General features: G+C 40.7%; 2 protein-coding genes and 1 long non-coding RNA gene across 4 annotated transcripts; 2 read left to right on the forward strand and 1 right to left on the reverse strand.

Annotated features, from left to right (window-relative positions):
• Window positions 1-304: 304 nt before the first annotated feature.
• Window positions 305-1,036, reverse strand: LOC125305865. The gene is made up of 3 exons (XR_007195468.1): window positions 753-1,036; window positions 581-628; window positions 305-484 (listed from the first exon to the last, which is right to left on the reverse strand). It is a non-coding gene; the product is annotated as an uncharacterized LOC125305865 (long non-coding RNA).
• A 4,335-nt stretch (window positions 1,037-5,371) lies between these two features.
• Window positions 5,372-7,726, forward strand: LOC125305863. Its single transcript, XM_048260895.1, has 4 exons — window positions 5,372-5,810; window positions 5,963-6,298; window positions 6,668-6,964; window positions 7,217-7,726. The coding sequence occupies exons 1-4, from the start codon at window positions 5,768-5,770 to the stop codon at window positions 7,333-7,335; spliced, it is 795 nt and encodes a 264-aa protein (XP_048116852.1). The 5' UTR covers window positions 5,372-5,767; the 3' UTR covers window positions 7,336-7,726.
• Window positions 7,727-8,509: 783 nt separating this feature from the next.
• LOC125306342 lies at window positions 8,510-14,119 on the forward strand. 2 transcript variants are annotated; one of them, XM_048261655.1, is made up of 9 exons: window positions 8,510-8,585; window positions 8,739-9,056; window positions 9,167-9,371; window positions 12,151-12,305; window positions 12,663-12,791; window positions 13,035-13,066; window positions 13,378-13,477; window positions 13,676-13,713; window positions 13,816-14,119. In XM_048261655.1, the coding sequence occupies exons 1-9, from the start codon at window positions 8,540-8,542 to the stop codon at window positions 13,951-13,953; spliced, it is 1,161 nt and encodes a 386-aa protein (XP_048117612.1). In that variant the 5' UTR covers window positions 8,510-8,539; the 3' UTR covers window positions 13,954-14,119. The 2 variants fall into 2 exon arrangements, with proteins under 2 accessions (XP_048117612.1, XP_048117613.1); XM_048261656.1 differs by lacking the exon at window positions 12,663-12,791.
• The last annotated feature ends 5,646 nt before the right edge of the window (window positions 14,120-19,765 follow it).

Below are 19,765 nucleotides of genomic sequence, written 5' to 3' on the forward strand. Positions count from 1 at the left end.
AAGTCTGCAGTGCTGTAAACAAGTCTGCAATGCTGTAAACAAGTCTGCAGTGCTGTAAACAAGTCTGCAATGCTGCAGTGCTGTAAACAAGTCTGCAATGCTGTAAACAAGTCTGCAATGCTGCAGTGTTGTACAAAAGTCTGCAGTGCTGTAAACAAGTCTGCAATGCTACAGTGCTGTACACAAGTCTGCAGTGCTGTAAACAAGTCTGCAATGCTGTAAACAAGTCTGCAGTGCTGTAAACAAGTCTGCGGTGCTGTAAACAAGTCTACAGTGCTGCAACGCTGTAAACAAATCTGCAATGCTGTAAACAAGTCTGCAGTGCTGTAAACAAGTCTGCGGTGCTGTAAACAAGTCTACAGTTGTCCATCAACAACAGAGTCCATTCTGCCTGGCGAACACGAATTGGATATACCGATCGGGGTGTCTGAAGTGTCGGAGTCTCTGATGACCTGATTATCATCAGATAGAACCGGTCTCGTGGCTATGAAATAGAATGGATATTGAATGTGTAAATATAAAAAGAAACACTTTTAGATTAAGACACGATATCAAGCAGTAAACTCCAGGGAAACCATACCTTCAGAAGCACAATCACCCTCTGCCTTGTCAAGTATATCACCATGCACTGAAAATGTAGAAACAATCAGAATACACTATTAACAAATAGCCTACTAATAAAAAGAATAGGAAACAGGAATAAACAAATACAAATCTCCACACAAGGTAATATTTAGCTTGGGGGGACTTACAAAGTAGGCTTAGATATCCGGGTCTAACATTAGATGCTATAGGATCACCAGTTGTATTCAATGAACCACCAAGGATTGACAAACTGTTAAAAACAAAAACAAAAAAAAACAAAAATGCGTTAATGGCAATTAAAGTATTTCATGTGTGTTATAGACAACCATTGACAGTAAGGGTAAATAGATCTTAATGCAAATACATACTCACATGTACTGAGGTCCATGCTGCACAGCTATCTTCTGACTACAGACAAGTCAATGATGAAGACTGATGAATACCTGGCAGAATGTTCTAACAGGATTTTTTTTTTAAACCTTAGGGGCTGACCATTCAAAATGTAGGCCGGTAATATGTCATTACATTAGTTTGTAGGTTTGGCCCCCTGGCCTTCAATTGGTCAACGGAACATCGACCATGACCCTCATCACCCCGCCTACTGTATGCCATAGGCCTTATTACAAATGCAGATCCAGACAGTCGCCACCCCCTGCCAATACGTTTTTAATTGTTTGATCCTTTGTCCAATACACTAACTACTTACATCCTGATATGCATAGTAGTTGGCAATATCAGACACCAAGTCTCCGGTTCTAACCAGCATCCCCGTTTAATTGTTTGATCCTAAGCCCCATACACTAACTGCTTACATCCCCCTATGCAGAGTAGTTAGCAACATCAGGGCAGACACATGGCTACCTAGCACAACCAAAACACATCATTATAATGACTCTACGTGCATGCATACAGTTGTCACTAGCCATATACAGTTCTCACAGATACATTTGTGTATGTAATCAGTTAAACAGGACGACAGCGTCTAGCCCTCTATATGGAGCATACATGGAAGGGTCTTCAAACAGTCTGCGGCAAAATGCAAGCAAATATTTTTTTATTCTGAGTCAGGATATGGCGAGTCAATGTCATTATTCATTATTTGTCCAATGTTAGCCTACAGACCAGTTGCATAGCCTAGTGCACATCTTATCAATGGTTTGAATGTCGAGTGTGTTTCTGCTCATTGACAAATAGCGTTCAGCACAATGATTCATGCCCAACTAATTCACCCTGTTAAAGTGCTTTGTTACATTAGTTTGGTTTCGTGATGTAGCCTATGATAAACGGCTTATGGCCAAATAGCCTATGTGACTCAGCTAATAGGTAGCCTAATTCCCCCTCTTAAAGACAAGCTGGTGTGGCCTATTAGCCTATTATTAAAATGCACCGACAGGTATAGGCTACGTGTAAAGTAGCCTAAGCTATCGTGTGATTTCACGCACGTAAGTGAAAGGGCCTCGCACCCCCTTGCGACGGCCCTCCTCCTAAGACAGCGGGGAAAAAAGTTCAAATACGTGATATAAACCTGGAAAAAGTTGACAGGTATGTTTCGGTCCTGGTGATTATTTGTGCAATTGTGCAAACGACAGCCTTTTCAAGTTAGTTAGTTAGTTAGTTAGTTAGTTAGTTAGTTTATTTGTCCTTACATAGGAAATTTGTTTTCACATACCATACAAGCCTCACAGACATGAAATACATAGATACACACAGTCACGGTTCTTCACCCACCACCCACCACCCTGCCACCACATACCCCACCCACATATATCACAACAGCACACAAACAGCACATATACATCACATTACACAGATACAAACAGGAAAACCATCACCAGTTGACATTACAGAGGAATGAGGGCGGCACAGTGATCCATCACCGCTGTGATCTGTTGTTAAGTGCTGCTATTGCAGAGGGCACAAAGCTTTTCCCGAAGCGTACTCGCTTCCACCCCATAGCCCTGTATCTGCGTTTTGATGGAAGCTGAATGAAGAAGGGATTGAGGGGGTGGGTGGGGTCATGAGCGATGGTCCGTGCTCTGTTCTTGGTGAGTGTGCTGTTGGGGTCTGATAAATTAGGGGTGGGGAGGCCTATTGCTTTGGCTGCTTTATGGGTGATGCGTGTGAGTCTGTTTCTGTTGGCAGCAGTTAGCATGTTGAAAAAGCAGGGAAGGCAGTAGAGGAGGATGGGCTGGACTATGCTTTTGTACAGGAGGAGCAAGTGACAGGGGACAACAGAAAGTGATCTGAGCTTACAGATGGCATAGAGTCTCTGTTGACTGCTTTTGTATGTCAGTGGTGTGTTGCTCAAAGCTGAGTTTATTGTCCAGGGTGAGTGAGGGTATTTGAAACAGTCCACTATTTCTACGGTGTCGTTGTTGATGCAGTTGGGGTTGTGGATTGTGTCAGATGGTGTTCTGGTGTTGGTGATTACAAGTTCCTTGGTTTTACTGATGTTGAGCTGAAGGTAGTTGTCAGTGCAACATTGTGTGAGGTGAGAAATGGAGTCTTGGTATGCAGATATGGAGTTATTGTCATTGAGAAGTGCAAGTACAGCAGTGTCATCAGAGTATTTGAAGTGTGTGATGATGGGTGTGGGACTGACGCAGTCATTGGTGTAGAGGGTGAAGAGGAAGGGGCTTAGGACACACCCCTGCGGGGCGCCGGTGTTAATTGTGGTGAGTGGTGATGTGACTGTATTAATCTTGACGGCTTGTGGTCACTGAGGAAGTTGTGGATCCAGTGGATGAGGGTCGGGGGGACGTGCAGGTGGTGGAGTTTGTTGATCATCAGGTGGCGTTGGATGGTGTTGAAGGCAGAACTGAAGTCAATGAAGAGTAATCTGGCGAAGTTTGTAGGTGTTTCAAGATGTTGGAGGAGGGAGTGGAGGAGACATGCCACAGCATCCTCCGTCCCTCTCCTGGCCTTGTAGGCAAACTGGTGGCTGTCCAGCTGTGGGCTGACAGCTAGGAGGAGGGTTCTGAGGATCAGTTTTTCCAGGCATCTCATGATTATTGAGGTGAGTGCAACTGGCCGGTAGTGGTTGAGTTCGGAGGGGCGGGGTTTCTTGGGTATTGGTATGAAAGTAGAGTAGTTTTCAAGGCATTTCAAGGAAGGAGTGGTAGCTCCCAAATTGACCCAGTACAAAAGGCACCAATAAATTGTTGGGGAGGGTCATGTGTTTTTTCTCAATCACTTTGGAGGGTCATAGAAAAAAAATTCTTGCTGGCGAGGGAGGGTGACGTCTTTTTTGACTAACGCTCCCAAAACTCCTCCGGTGACCTCTTAAATAAATAACGAACAGTCCCTAAATCATTTTTTTTGCATTTCTCCCACTGCATTTTTTGGTGTTTGCAGGCGTTGTTCCTACCATTTGCCATAGCCCTTTTGGTTTCAGCATACCTTTTCGTTGCACTGGGCAGGTAGTCTCTGCCGACCTACGGAAACGCTAGTGAACTATCGTGTTCCATTTTCGTATAGGCTATACGACAAGAATTTAAAACTATACTTTCACCCCTGCTTATCACCTGGGCTGAAAAGGATTTTCTTGGTTAGCACTTCAAAAACATAAATGTAGGCTATTCCACCTCATCAGTCTCTTGTGTTTAATGCATGTAGCCATGGTACATTTTGAAGAATTATTTTCATTCCTTATGAGACCAACCTTACAGTACATGGCTTTTCGCAGATTTATTTTGGAACAATCCTGCCCTTTGATAAAAAAAACACAACATGTTTATTTGTGTAAGTTATGAAGTTATTTCTGACACTTGCATTGTGTTTATATACTGCATGAAAGTTCATCCCAAATGAAAGCTTATAGGCTACCTGCACAGACTTACCACTAGGGGGCATGCTGTCCCTATTCTTGTTCATTCTGTCAAAGTAACTGTTTTAGACTTGATTTAGATTTAGTGTTATATAATTTGTATTTTAGTATATTCTTTATCTTCTACTGTCCTTATTGCTTAGTTATGTTTTTTATATTATATACTTTTAATTATTTTTTCTGCTGTTAGTGAATGTTGTGTGTGATGTCTGTATATGCTACTGAGACCTATTTCCCCTTGGGGATCAATAAAGTATCTATCTATCTATCTATCTATCTACTAACCACAAGAGTATCAAGTTCTCAGCCACACTGTCACCCTTTTCACTCTTGTAAAGGTAAGGCCTTTCAACTCTGAAAATAACTGAAAATAACTAACTGTACGACTGACCTGACCTAGGCCTACCATGATAATATAATTGTAACTCTTTAGTGTTATCGGGTATTTATTTATGTATTTATTTATGCATTCTTTGTCATATAGAGCACTGCATTTAATTTAATTTTGGATTAATAATAAAAACGAATCACAATATCAAACTAAAGCTAAACCATGGCATTTTGTAGGAGTCTAAGCAAACATGCTAAAAGACAACTGAACATTTACATTTAATCTTTTTAAATATAAAACATACATTGTGTGAGGTTAATTTCATCATATCTTAGTCTTTGCTCAACCCTTAATATTTATGGATAGTTTTGTTAAAGATTGCTTTTTAAAAGTGCAGTGATCTGTTCAATGCATAAAAAACAAATGTAGCCTAATACATTATGGAAAAGGAGGGGTCCAATGAGAATCCTAACCAATAGTGTTTCAGAGAAAATTGAATTCCATTTGTGGTGGTTGGTTTGCAGAATTAACTTTTTAACAAATTAGCACAGCGTGGTTATGATGCTAACCAGATTTAAGCACAATTTAGGCTAGTACAACCTGGAAAATCATTGTGTGGTGGTCAATGTTGATGTGATGAGCCACCACAAATAAGTCAATGTGGGAAACACTGAATAGTTGTCCAAAGCCCTGAGCTCTTTGGCGTTTGGTCATAGCTAAAATGTTCTATGGACATACTTTCAAAATTTATTATGATAAGTCCCCGATATCAATGTGCTATGAAAACTGTATATCGCGCGCGTGTGTGTGAATATTGTACAAACATTTTATCATACGACAGTCTGACAGTAGGCTACTTTCTTCAAGACAAAGTGGATGTAATAATCTAATCACACCATCAGACGGGTGGGTACGAAGCTTTCAAGCGCTGAAAACGAGAGGATGTCTCAAGCCGGGTGTCATAATCTTGGGTTCATAGCCTACACCAGACAGAGAGAACGACCAAGAGTAAGATACCGCTCGCCATGAATTCAATTCTCTGTTTTTCCACGTTAATTTTCACCATCAGTGAGTAGCCTATACACCCGATCTGGAGTTTGATCATGAGAATCGCACAGTAGTAGGCCTATACTCTTTCAGCGGCACGTCACTGTTTTCGTGCCGTCTCCTACAAATATTTTGATTGATAGATAGTAATCATTTGCTTTCTTTTTTTCCAGATATCAGACATGTTGTGGCTGATCCGAGTGATTTTGTGTTTGCTGTTACCGGGTCCACTGTTTCCATCTACAGCCAGCTACAGACCTCAGCACACAATCCGGTTATTATCTGGTACCACGAGAGCCCTGTGGGAGACATTGATATGCTCTGTCTTTTCACCCAGTCTTCACTGAGTTTTGAGCGTGGCCGAGGAACACTTCCAGACGCTTCGGGTAAAACTTCACTGACTCTCTGGAACTCCACAATGTCAGACGCAGGACGTTACTTCGCCACCCTGCATATCAATAGGAAGAGGACGCACGTTAGCGGCTCCGCGCAGTATTTGGTTGTAACAGGTAGGTCAGTTTTTTTTTTTTTACAAATGCGCATAATATAGTCTACGAATGTGTGTATTCAAGCATTCGTTTTGGTTGACCTTGACCAGCAGAGACCTAGGCTATTCTAGCTATCTAGAGGTCTGATACCTAGGCTGCCAATGATTAAAATCACGCGAAATGCTTTTTTTCTGTTGAAAGTTGTACAAAAACATAAACTAGGCCTAATGCATTGTTATTATATAATGCAATGTGTGCACTGTTTGAATTAGCCTAAACTTAACGCGTGCGGCATTTGGTTATTTTCCTGAAGAAATAACGCAAATGCGTAGGCTAAATATTATTTTGACAATGTTATCAGCTTCTGATTCTTTCTTTTTCTGTTGCCAGACCCTTCTGGCCCGGCCATGCGTTTGTACCGCGGGGCTGATGACCTTGGCTCTCCCTTGTTTTTCTGTGAGGTGACCGGGGCAGGTGCGAACTGGAGCGATCCGTATTGGCAAATCAAGGCAAACGGATCAGTGAGCACGCTGGACGGTATGACAGCAAAACGGATTGGCGCTGATGGAGTCTTCACGCGATGGTCCATCATCAGACTCAACTCTACACTTGCTGTGACATGTCTGTGTCACCAAAAGAACGGGACACGCGTTCTCTTCAGCTCCAATGAAGTAGACACGCGTAATGGTAGGGGTTTTAGTCATGCTTGGACTATTGATAGGCTACTTACCCCATTATTCTTTAATCTTTAATCTTTTTATGGTTGGATGTTGTTGATGCCGTTTAGATTTTGTGCTAATCTCTGGTGTGGGCTATCTAAATACCCTGTCTGAATTAAAACAAAACAAAAAGTTTGTGTGTGTAGTCTATGCCTTGTTGGGAAAGAGGGTAGGTGACACGCTAAAAAACATGCTTTGGCCTACTGTTTTATTCCAACAGGGGCAACTGCGTGTGACTGGCTGGTTTTCCTCAGTCCTCCGTGTCTTCTCCTGTTTCTGCTCACAATGGCGGCAGCCATCCTCTGGACACGGAGACTCCGCCGACTCAGAGCTGCATGATGCAAAGCAGAACATTTGAAACCTGCGATGTGTGGAACGCAACGTCTTTCATTCCTTACATTGTATAACTATCAGTTGAAATACCCCTCTCCTTCCTTTGCCAGCAAAAAAAGACACATAACCTACTGTTACTAAAGTGCAAAAGCTTGGGGCGGGGATATTTTGTAAAGATGTAGGCTAGAATGAAATTTCCCTCACGGGATCAAGAGATGCAGAATGTTACATGTGATGTAAATCATAAGGTTAGATAAATTGAAGATATTGTTGGAAAAATAATGTATTATTGGTGTTTTTTTACATTGGAATTGCTTTCATTTCTGTTAAAATAAAATGTATCAGGCCTGTAAAGGTGTTATTTAACACAATTAAATGTGGCTGTGACAGTAGCCTAACGGAACAATTCTCTGGGTTTCCTGTAAACAAAATAACAGCAACACCTTTTGTACAAACCTTTGATGGCCTACTTGTTTTCAGAACACCACAGCCTCATCACCCACCACCACCCACTGTCTTCTTCATGGGTGACTGTGGGAACTTGCACATATATTTTGGCGCGACATTGCAGACGCACCGTCCCACACAGATCAACTACTTCACTTACTTTTGGCACATTTGAATTTCCAGTCAAATCAGGTGAAATATTGTAAATACACCAATTGTTTCTGACTGGTCTAAATCAAGTTGATGTTCGATAACATAGCCTAAAAATAAGGGCATTTGACATACTCTAGGTCATAAAATACAGAAGTCGTAAAATAAAGTAGACAGCCTACGAACAATATCGTTCATTTACAAGAGATATAAGCCTAATTGCAAAAATAAGTGAATACGCCTGTTAGGCTAACTTTTGTTGTGTCACTATCAGACACTAAGATCTAAGGTTCTCAGTCTCCATCAGGGTGAAAACTGTGTTTATAATCTAGCACGGTCTTGAAGAAAATGGACATGGAAACCACATTGCTTGAACAGACCAATTCATGACAGGCTTCCAAATGTCATCCAACAGTGCTATTGTTTTCTAAATGTGGTTTCATCCAACAGTGCTATTGTTTTCTAAATGTGGTTTCATCCAACAGGTATTGTTTTCTACCATCGGTGTCAAAGGTGTCTGCAGACCACAAGGGCTATTACGCAGCTTTTATGTTACGTGGACAAATCGACCCTAATTTGCGCAGCAGACAGACACAGATTTAGTCAAAACAATATGGCCATATTAGGCATAGCCATTTTCATCCTTGTCTTTATCCTTGGTAAGTCATTTTGCGTTGTTATCATATTTAAGCCTATATCTTTCTGGATGCAGCAGTGTTAGTCTATTGGTTGAGGTTAAATTTGATTGTCTAACGAACATAGGCCTATACAGGCTAAAAAACTTCAACCAATTGTTTAATTTATTTTTGCAGATTACTCTGCGTGTGAGAGGAGGTTAATACTTGCAAAGGTTGGTGAAGATGTTTCAATTACCTGTCCTTGCCCGACATTCATACCGTGTGAGGCTAATTTCATTCGCTGGATGAAAGTCGCTGTGAATGGCAGTGTGACAATTATAAACACCGGCTGTGGACAATCTTGTCGAATCTCTCAGAAAATTGTCAACAATTCCCAAATTGAGTTGACTATTCAACGGGTGACGAGAGATGATGAGGGGCGATATTACTGTGACAAGAACACGGCATCGGTTCTCACATTTAGAGGAAAGGCTACATATCTTCAAATTAAAGGTAAGAAAGTCAATAAACCGATGGATTAAAGGCAGGGATATATAACTAGGCAAAATGTCTTTCAGTCACATCGAAGCCTTATTGGTTTTTACCTGATAATGGTGTTTCAGATGAGAGCTGGAGCAACAGGAGTGAAGTGACTTTGTTGAGAGAATTCAAAAGATCTACAATGAAACCAAATTTATATGAGCTTCAACATGGATCTCTGCTATGCCTTGTGACTGGTTTGCTCTCTCCGAATATCATCATCATGTGGCATTCATCCCACGGACGAGTGGCATCTGGTCAGACCTGGGTATCTGACACAAGCAAAGGGTAACAAAATAGCTATATATAGCTATCAGTGAATTAATTTGCATACATTTTAATGTAACCTCTGTCCTCTGAATACTGAGAAATCCTCAAATTGCATAAAATCAATTTCATCCTAAGAATACAAGCCATTTTATCAGCGTTATGGATGTGACATGAAATGGACACACTTTTGTGAGAGATTACAGGTTTTCTACAAACTCTGTGAATTTTTAAGGAAACTGCCGAAACTATGATATATGTAGCATGAAGGAGACTTGAATGAACACAAAAAGTGTGTTTTTGAAACTATGCGTCATTTTCGTAATGCATTATGTAGGAAAAACTGGCGTTATGGATGTGACGGTTTCACGTTATGGATGGGACGTGTCTGAACCAGTCCTCGACAAACTACATAAAACACATAATTAAGTAGTGAATTTTGATATGAAACAATTGAAATAGTAATCATGAAAAACTAGCAATGAAAGTATTGCTTCCTCAGTGCCCACTAAGATCCACAGGAAGAATCAGGACAACAAGTCATTTAAAATATAAAAGGAATTAATTTTTTTCTTTTACCGTCATCAATTTTGGTTAGTGATTCCCGGGTTACTGAAACACCAGGGAACATGATACTTGGTGGCCACTCCCATAAATAACTAGCCCTACCTGAACCGTTGCACCCAAGATGACAAAATATTTATGGTATGTTAGTCTCAAGAGCCCGCATTAACCTAACCCATACCCACTCATTTGTGATTTGCACACATAAAGTACATGCACGCGCACGTGCACACATGCACATGCACACACACGCACACACACACACACACGCACGCACAGTCGCACACATACAGACAGGCAAGCACACACACACATAAACACATACAGACAGGCAAGCACACACACACACACACATATGAATGCAGACACATAAACACACACACACAGGCACGCATACGCATGTGCGCATGCAAACACATGCACACACACACACACACACACACATAAACACACAAACACAGGCACGCAAACGAACATGCGCACATGCACACACACACAGACACACACAGACACACTCTTATAAACAAAAGCAAACTAACATATACACACACTCATTTACATGCACATGAGTTGCAGGAGTAGGAGATGGAGACAAATTGACAAGCGTGATTTATTTTTGCGAAGAGAATATGCAGGACTGAGAGGCGGTCATATTTTGTACCGCTATGTGGTACATCTAGTTTATTGCTGCCGTTACTCATGTTACTCTGTGGGTATTAGTTACAGAGGACCTGACACTCCAAATGCTGGCATATCGCGTCATTTAAAATGAAACTGTGTTAAGCAGACATGAACGGCAGGCTGAACAGATCTGCAACAGAAGGAGGATGCTATGTTAACTCCAGCTGCAAAGTCAGCCATCTTCACCAGCTAACACGATAATCCAGTTACTGTACAACAACAGCATGACAGTTACGGGAAGATAATGGCTCAGATTTTTATTAGGCCACTTGAAAATAGGCTATGGCTAGGCTAATCTCTGGAGGTATTTTAATATTATGTTTGTTTTGCTAATGCTTAGGCGAGGCCTCCCTGTGGTTTTCATCAACCTAATAATCTTTGAAATGTCAATTGTAAACACTAAGGTGAAATGCATTGAAACTGACATGCCAGAACAGACGTTTTATCGGCTTTGAGGTATAATAAAGTCTCCAGTCTTGTAAATTTACATAATGTAACATCCATAACGTCACATCCATAACGCACCATTAAAGGTTTTAAAAGTAAGAAAGGGGCACAATTTGGTTATCACACTTTACATTGATATAAATCAGCTTTGCACAGACACTATGGGCATTGTCACATCAACACTGTATGTGTAGCATAAACTTTTCCTATAAAACGTTATGGATGTGACATGGCCATGGAACTTGCTGACTTAAAAACAAAAGCCTTACAAATGTAAGGAGTTGCGCTCTTAAAGGCAAGCTGAGCATAGACATTGCTCTACCATTCCCTTGTCAATGTGGAATTTGTCAAATTACACAATTTGTTTGAACCTTGGGTCTATTTATCCACTTTTTAAATATGTATAATATTACCATGTGAAAAATGTTGTTTCTGGTATGGTTGCACACCATATTTATGATGTGAAAAGAGTGTCATTCTCCATCAAATTCAATCAGATCAGTTACAGACAATAAAATATAGACCTAAATGAAGATTTTAACAACAGTTCTATTTGTGTATGCACGACTTTTTTTCCATGGTAAGGATGACCTTTGCATGGAATTGCCCTATGAACGCTACATCATTCACAGAATTATACAGCCAAAATAACAAATATAATTATTCTATTATTATTATTATTATTATTATTATTATTATTATTATGCCTGTTGTTGTTATTAGTAGGCCTAGAAGAAGAAAGAGAAATTAGACTGAATAATTATTGATTATAGTTATTTTCTATTTTCTTGCCTACTAAAAATTTCTGTGTTATAGCATCACAATTATCAAAATGTGAGGCTATGCACAACTGGATCAAATTCTAGCTGCACAACAGGATCAAAGACTTCTATTTGAAGACTTCTATTTATTGATTAAATATGTTTATCACCAGACATCTGTAAATAAGAATTGTGGTTTTGATATCAGAAATGCAGTAGTTTATGCAGTAGTTTATTATATAGATTTGTTAATAAAATAATACGTTTTTCCATAATTTATTGATGAAGCCATTGAGGCTTTTGAAGAAAAGAGATAATGTGTTTCCTGTCTGTTCATTCTAAAATAGTTTCACTGCTGGAAGCCGGCTACAAATAAATGTGACCACTGGCAAGAACCTCCACATTACCCAGAATGCCAAGGGGCCTGGAGAGGAATGGTGGTGTGAGGTGCATCATGACAACTTCACATTGAGTGCCATGTCTTCTCTGGACAATAATACAGGTAACATCTCTTTACTACCTGAGGTCTTTCTAGACGTAACTGAGATGAACTAATGCCCCCCCGATGTCATAAGGTCCACTGATGTTCCTGAGTGGTGTTCTGTGTTCTGTGTGATGTTGTGTGAGGTCTGTGATGTCTGTGAGGTCTCCTGAGTGGTCTGTGTGATGTTCCTTCTCCAGTTCCAGAGTGGTGTTCTGCTGTGTGTGATGTTCCTTCCGCAGTTCCAGAGTGGTGTTCTGCTGTGTGTTTTCCAGAGTGGTGTTCTGTTGTGTGTGTTCACTGTTCCAGAGGGGTGTTCTGCTGTGTGTGATGTTCCTTCTCCAGTTCCAGAGTGGTGTTCTGCTGTGTGTGTTCCAGAGTGGTGTTCTGCTGTGTGTGTTCCAGAGTGGTGTTCTGCTGTGCTGTATGCGGTCGTGTCTCTTGTCCTGCTGTGTGTGTTTTCTCTGGTCCTACTCACCTCTCACTGGTTCCTGCACTCACACAGAGGTTTGCTGCACATAAGGGAAACACGCAATGTCAAGAGCTCTTTCATAATCTTATCATTACAATGTATTGAAATATGCAGGAAATGTTTCTATTTTAACTGACAATGTAGGTGAAATACACATTAAGCTTTCAGACATTTGATATAAACATTATACATGATAAAGTCAAAGGTATGTACTCTCTGGCAGAATCATTGTGATGGCTAACTGAGTTTATTTATTTTCTTACTGCTCTACTGTGCAGGAGTTTCAGTCACCACCAGCTCACCTTCTCAGGTAAGATTTATGTGTGTACACAATTTTAATGTGTTTAATGTTTAAATGCCGCTCTGTCCGGCATTTTTTGCCTTATATGTTTGTCTAGTGTGTGCTGATTATTATTATTTACTGTGTTTACTCTGTAAAGCAACCTTGGGTGCTTTGAAAGGCGCTATGTAACAAATAAAAAAAAATATTATTATTATTATTATTATTATTATTTATATGTGTACACAATTTTAATGTGGTGTTTATATGTGTACACAATTTTAATGTGGTGTTTATATGTGTACACAATTATCCTGAATCCTCCGTGTTCACTCTGACAGGATGGTGCTGGCTCAGGAGCGAGATTACAGCTCACCCAACTTCCCACATCCACAGGACAACCTTCAAACAGTGGTTCAGAAGTGTACAGCGTCCTAAAATGTGGGATCAATGTGGATCAATAAAATATCTATCTATCTATCTATTCTTGAATTTCCCCTGGAGGATCAATAAAGTATCTATCTATCTATCTATCTATCTATCTATCTATCATGTGTTATGTTCATTTGAATAGTGTGTTTGATGAGTCAGAAAGCAATGCTTTGGAAGAATACTGATTGTGTTTGTGTGTTTCATCAGATCATTCTCACAATACAGTGTCTTCATCTGCTCATCAAGTAAGTGTGTGAGTGTTTCAGAACAGTGGTGTGTGGGACAGAGCTAAGATAGACGTTTCTAATTTGCCTTTCTGAGTGTTTCTGTTCACTCCCTCTCTCTAGAGTGATGTGTCAACCAGTGTGACATACTCTGCCCTGAGCTTTCAGCAGCCGCCACCAAGACCTGGGAGACGACGCAGAGAGAAAAACAGAGACTGGCACGCTCACATTTACAGCACAGTTCACACTCATGACACGTGAATGATTTGGTGAATTAAGGCGATAAAAAGAGAAATACAAAGGCACCGGACCACAGGATGCTCTGCAAGAGTGCAAGCTTTACAATTTACTCTCACTTACTCTCACTTCAAATAATTACTTTAAAGTCAATATTCTGTATGATATTGCGCATTGGTTACTTGGTCAAAATTGCACTCCATGGATGAAAATAAACATGTTAAACAACAGAGATGCTTCTTCTGACAATTTTTTTACATGTTGCACGAGCGACAGAGTAGGCCTACTATAAATGTCAGTTAAGCGTGAGACCCTGCAGAGAAATCAGGTAAAAAAAAAAAACATAATGTAGTCCGTGTTTGAAACATAACAGAATTATACAACAGAATGTGTCAGTAGCCTGTGTGGGTGACCACAGCAAATGAGACTGTGGGTGAGAGAATGACCACAATGAAAACATATCTCACAGGTTTCTTGTGCACAAAACAATGAAAACATATCTCACGGGTTTCTTGTGCACAAAACAATGAAAACATATCTCACAGGTTTCTAGTGCACAACACAATGTCAACACCCCCTGTGATAGCTTAATGGTCTGTTTGTTCTCTTTCTGTTATAGTCAACCCACTCCCACCCACCTTGGTGAGCCTGCACACTGAAGGCGATAAAGACGTGTCTAACCATGCATAGGCCATCTTCACCATAACCAGCTGTCCTCACCATACTAATGCACATTCTTTTCCTCTTTCAAGTCAAACACATATCTTGGCAAGCTGCATGAACTTGCACATTTGTGCATTGCACCTTTGCACATGCCACGGGCAAGTAAAACACCACAAGATGTCACTCTGTGACCACCAGTGCTCATGTGTCTCTATCTCAGGAAAGGGTCGTCTGCATGACTACTGCATGCCTATACATATAATAATGCACTATAATGTTCATTTGTGTATTTATTTACTTGTTTATTTATGGGGGGGGTTACACAAAACAAAATTACACCAAAAATCTTAATTTCCATTTGGGTGGATCTGAACTCAAGATTGCTAGTCTGGCTGTGACCTGCTAATTCTCAAAAGAAATACTTCATTGACTTCTTTAGGGGGTATGGAAAGGAGAAAGAATGTGAATTTTCATCTGCCTATTTTTCTCCAACACGAAGATGGAAAGAAAACAGATTGACCAACTGATGCAAAAATCAATAAGCTGTTGATAAATGTATGACTTGTTTGGTAGAAAAATAAAATCCTTAGGCCTACTTCTCTTAAAGTTCTTTCAATAGCCGACCTCAACAGCTGTTTTAAAATACTATGTCCACCATTATTTAACTTATCAAAACCAATCTAAAGGAAAACCAATGTCTACACCTCTCAGAATTAAGAAGTGGTGGCATCCACCAGCACAACTGACTTCCTAACATATTAAAGGAACACTGTGTTAGTCCGGCAGCACAACTGACTTCCTAACATATTAAAGGAACACTGTGTCAGTCTGGCAGTGCCACCACTTGCTTAGCTTGGCATAGTGAATGGAATCTTTTATCGCCGGATAGCATGTCCTGTGAGCCAACAACAACAAAAAAAGTCCCTAATTACTTCTTGTGGCCTACATACTCACAACGAGTACAAATGCCAATGCAGATTAAGACGAGGCGATTTCCTAAGCAGAATCTAAAATACCCCACTGAGGCTCCTTATTTGTTTGTTTGCCAGTGGTTATAAGTTTGCTTTTGTTGAGCTTCTACTGCTCAGAGTAAATGACTTCACATCCATTATGCCAGCACCATCTTCATCATCCAAGTGAACTACAATGTGCTTCAAATGCATAGCTTTGTTAGCATAGCTTAGCTTGGCAACCTTTTCATTATTATTTTATGTCATGTTTAATTTACAATGAAGAAAAAGTTTTTGACATTGTCCTAAACCCTTCAAAGGCTCTCTAGAGTTCAATACCATGTAGACTTCAGGGCGCTAAGAGTCTAAAGAGAGTGCTTACGGTCTACTGAAGTGTCTTTGTCCATGATCAAGATAATACCAGACTTGTGTGATTCAGAGGTTTTGCGCAATGTTGAAGTTCCTGCCTCTGTCACGTCTTCAGCCTTGACCTGATCATCTGCTTTTCTGCAACACAGTCATTTACACCAATAATCTGGTATATCTGTCTATACGACCCACGGGCTTTGCTGTTCTTGAGGCCGATTATGTTGTGGGTTGATCAGCTTTTCTCCCAGGTGCACTGTCTACTAAAATTTCTGAAGAACTCACTCTCTGCATGATCACAATAATATCAGAATTGTGTGATTCCGAGGTGTTGTGCAATGTTGAAGTTTCTGCCTCTGTCACGTTTGTCATGTCTTCAGCCCTGACCTATTCGTCTGCTTGTACGCAGCACTTGTACGTGCAAATAATCTCTTGTTGCATTTATGTCTATAAATGGCAGGCGTCGGGCATGCTGTGGTGCTCTTGAGGCTGGTGTTGTTTGTTCAGGATGTTGGCTGGTTTTACTGAGGTCATCTGAAAAAGTGTGAAAGAGAGTGTGTGTAAGACAGTCCTGCACTTGACTTGACTTAATTGTAGCTCCTTTCCTTATCCTCTACCAGCAACCCTTCGCTCAACACCATCTACAGGCCGATGAGTGTACAGTCACTAAATGTACACATAAATTAATTTATTTTATACCTTATTTCATACCTATACCTAATCCTAACCCTAACCCTAACTTGTTATGACAAAAACCGAATGACACTTAATGACAGAGGCGTTATGTCATAATCGTTTATGACTTCTTTATGACATGTTCATGACAGTGTCATGTCACTCTTATGTCGATACTGTCAAGTAAAGTGTAACCAAAATGTCTTCATCCTCGGTGCCATGGTTCAGGTAGTTATTTAGGAAAAACTGCATTTTTTGGGTTTCGGGGGGCCCAGTGCGGGAGGGGGGGGAGGCCCCCGGGGACCAAACGGAATTTTTCCGTAAAAGTCTAGTGGAGCTACATGTCCACTTAATTTCATGTGCCCCGGTGTTTCAGTGTCCTGGTTATCATTGACCAAAAATTCAGTGGCGGTCATGATAACTAGCCCATATTTGAGACTTAAATTATCCAAGTCTTTTGTGAAAGTTTTACTACATAGTAGTACATAGTGTATAAACCATACTACATAGTAGTACATAGTGTACTACTTTTTCTTTTTCATTCTCCACTCTGGGAAGCCCCACCTGTCCCCTATTGCCCCAGCAAGATGATAATGACATTAAAACATTATAGGCCTATTCATTCTATGGTTCCATGTTACATTTCCTTCCGGTGCCCTGCATCTGATGTATGCTGATCTCTGTTTATATGCAGTTGTTTTGTTCTAAGTGTATGATCATTATCGTCAATGAGGAAAAGCGTTTAAAAAAGGCACAAAAATACACATTTCCTCCTATTCATCGTGCCCCACCTGCCATGTCACTGCCCTTTGAGAAGCATGGGATAGGCTATACTAGAGGCCATGGGATAGGCTATACTAGAGGCCATGGGATAGGCTATACTAGAGGCCAGTTCAGTGGTATGGTAGGCCATATAGCCTGAATAGTGGTGCATTCAGATGTGTTATGCAGAGATGGTCCTATAGCTATTATCCAAGTTTACATCAAAAAGTCTATTTGGACGAAATTTAAACAGTGACGAAAAGTGAAATCCATAACTGGGAAACTGTTCCCCAAATCTTCCCCAAGTTTGTTGTTCCCACATGAGATGGCATTCACGTTGACTCTCTCACTGGGAAACATATCCCTTGAACACACCAATAGTAGGCCTACCTCTCTGTTCTTTAGAAATGTCATTGTTTGTGAGTGTCTATACATTCTTATACTGTTTTTGTCTGCATAGCCTAGGCTACAAGGTTTTGTTTTGATATCGCTTTTGCTTTCTGTTGGAGATTTATTTTGGTTATGAACCTGGTTCTCATGGAAATAAGGGCAACGCCCACTGGCTGCGTCTGACCAAAGTCAGCCTTTACCAGGAAGGTTCCCCCTTTTCTTCCAGGAAGTCCTGGTCTAGATGGCAGCAAAACCAGTTCAACGCAGTTATGTAAGGGATGGTGTGTGTGTGTGTGTGCGTGCGTGCGTGCGTGCGTGCGTGTGTGTGTCGTGCGTGCGTGTGTGTGTGTGTGTGTGTGCGTGCGTGCGTGTGTGTGTGTGTGTGTGTGTGTGTGTGTGGAAGTCAGTGGCAGAAAAAGAAAGTGATTAGGTATTACTGTAAAGAGATGAGATGAGCTATGAGAGATAATAAGAGAGTTTCAGTGCATGTGTGATAAAGTTCACTCTCATGCTGATCTACTTGTTCACTCTCATGCTGATCTACTTGTTCACTCTCATGCTGATCTACTTGTTCACTCTCATGCTGATCTACTTGTTCACTCTCATGCTGATCTACTTGTTCACTCTCATGCTGATCTACTTGTTCACTCTCATGCTGATCTACTTGTTCACTCTAAAGCTGATCTACTTGTTCACTCTCATGCTGATCTACTTGTTCACTCTCATGCTGATCTACTTGTTCACTCTCATGCTGATCTACTTGTTCACTCTCAAGCTGATCTACTTGTTCACTCTCATGCTGATCTACTTGTTCACTCTCAAGCTGATCTACTTGTTCACTCTCATGCTGATCTACTTGTTCACTCTCAAGCTGATCTACTTGTTCACTCTCATGCTGATCTACTTGTTCACTCTCATGCTGATCTACTTGTTCACTCTCATGCTGATCTACTTGTTCACTCTCATGCTGATCTACTTGTTCACTCTCAAGCTGATCTACTTGTTCACTCTCATGCTGATCTACTTGTTCACTCTCAAGCTGATCTACTTGTTCCTCTCAAGCTGATCTACTTGTTCACTCTCATGCTGATCTACTTGTTCACTCTCATGCTGATCTACTTGTTCACTCTCAAGCTGATCTACTTGTTCACTCTCATGCTGATCTACTTGTTCACTCTCATGCTGATCTACTTGTTCACTCTCAAGCTGATCTACTTGTTCACTCTCATGCTGATCTACTTGTTCACTCTCATGCTGATCTACTTGTTCACTCTCAAGCTGATCTACTTGTTCACTCTCATGCTGATCTACTTGTTCACTCTCATGCTGATCTACTTGTTCACTCTCATGCTGATCTACTTGTTCACTCTCATGCTGATCTACTTGTTCACTCTCAAGCTGATCTACTTGTTCTTCACTGCTCTATGACATCATACATGAAGGATCACATTCACATCCAGTTGATAAAAGTTACATGTATTCCATATGAGTCCACGGTGAAGTTAGTTTCACTTTGCATATGAGTTCAAATAATAGGCGAGTGCAGATGCGTGTAGGCTATGCTAGTCACAAACAGGTTTTAGTAAAGCAAGGTTTACTGGAATTCCTCTGTTCCATACATGGACTTCTCGCATGCAAACAGATTCCTTCAAATGCGCGGCTGTCAAAATACCAAAGTTGCACTGCTTGCTGTTAAAGGGAATGGGAGATGTCACTCTCATTGGGTTAAAGCAGCGGTTTTCAATAGGCAGGGCATGGGCCTATTAATGTAGCGGAGGCGACCTGAACTAGCATGCTAGTTGCGCGTGTAAAACCTCACAGCCCTAACCTTAAGAACGCTTCTAACCGCTGAGTTGGAAGTCTGGGCTTTTAGCACACACACACACACACTATGTGTTTACTAGTGATTGTACATGACAGTGTACAGTAGCAGAACCAGTAACCATAACCATGACCATAGACATATTGTGATAAGAATGCATGCAGCATTCCCAAAAGCATAACAGTGAGTTATCATTGGTGTTCTGGAC

Source organism: Alosa alosa, chromosome 13, assembly GCF_017589495.1.
Source record: "Alosa alosa isolate M-15738 ecotype Scorff River chromosome 13, AALO_Geno_1.1, whole genome shotgun sequence".
Classification (NCBI taxonomy): Eukaryota; Metazoa; Chordata; class Actinopteri; order Clupeiformes; family Clupeidae; genus Alosa; species Alosa alosa.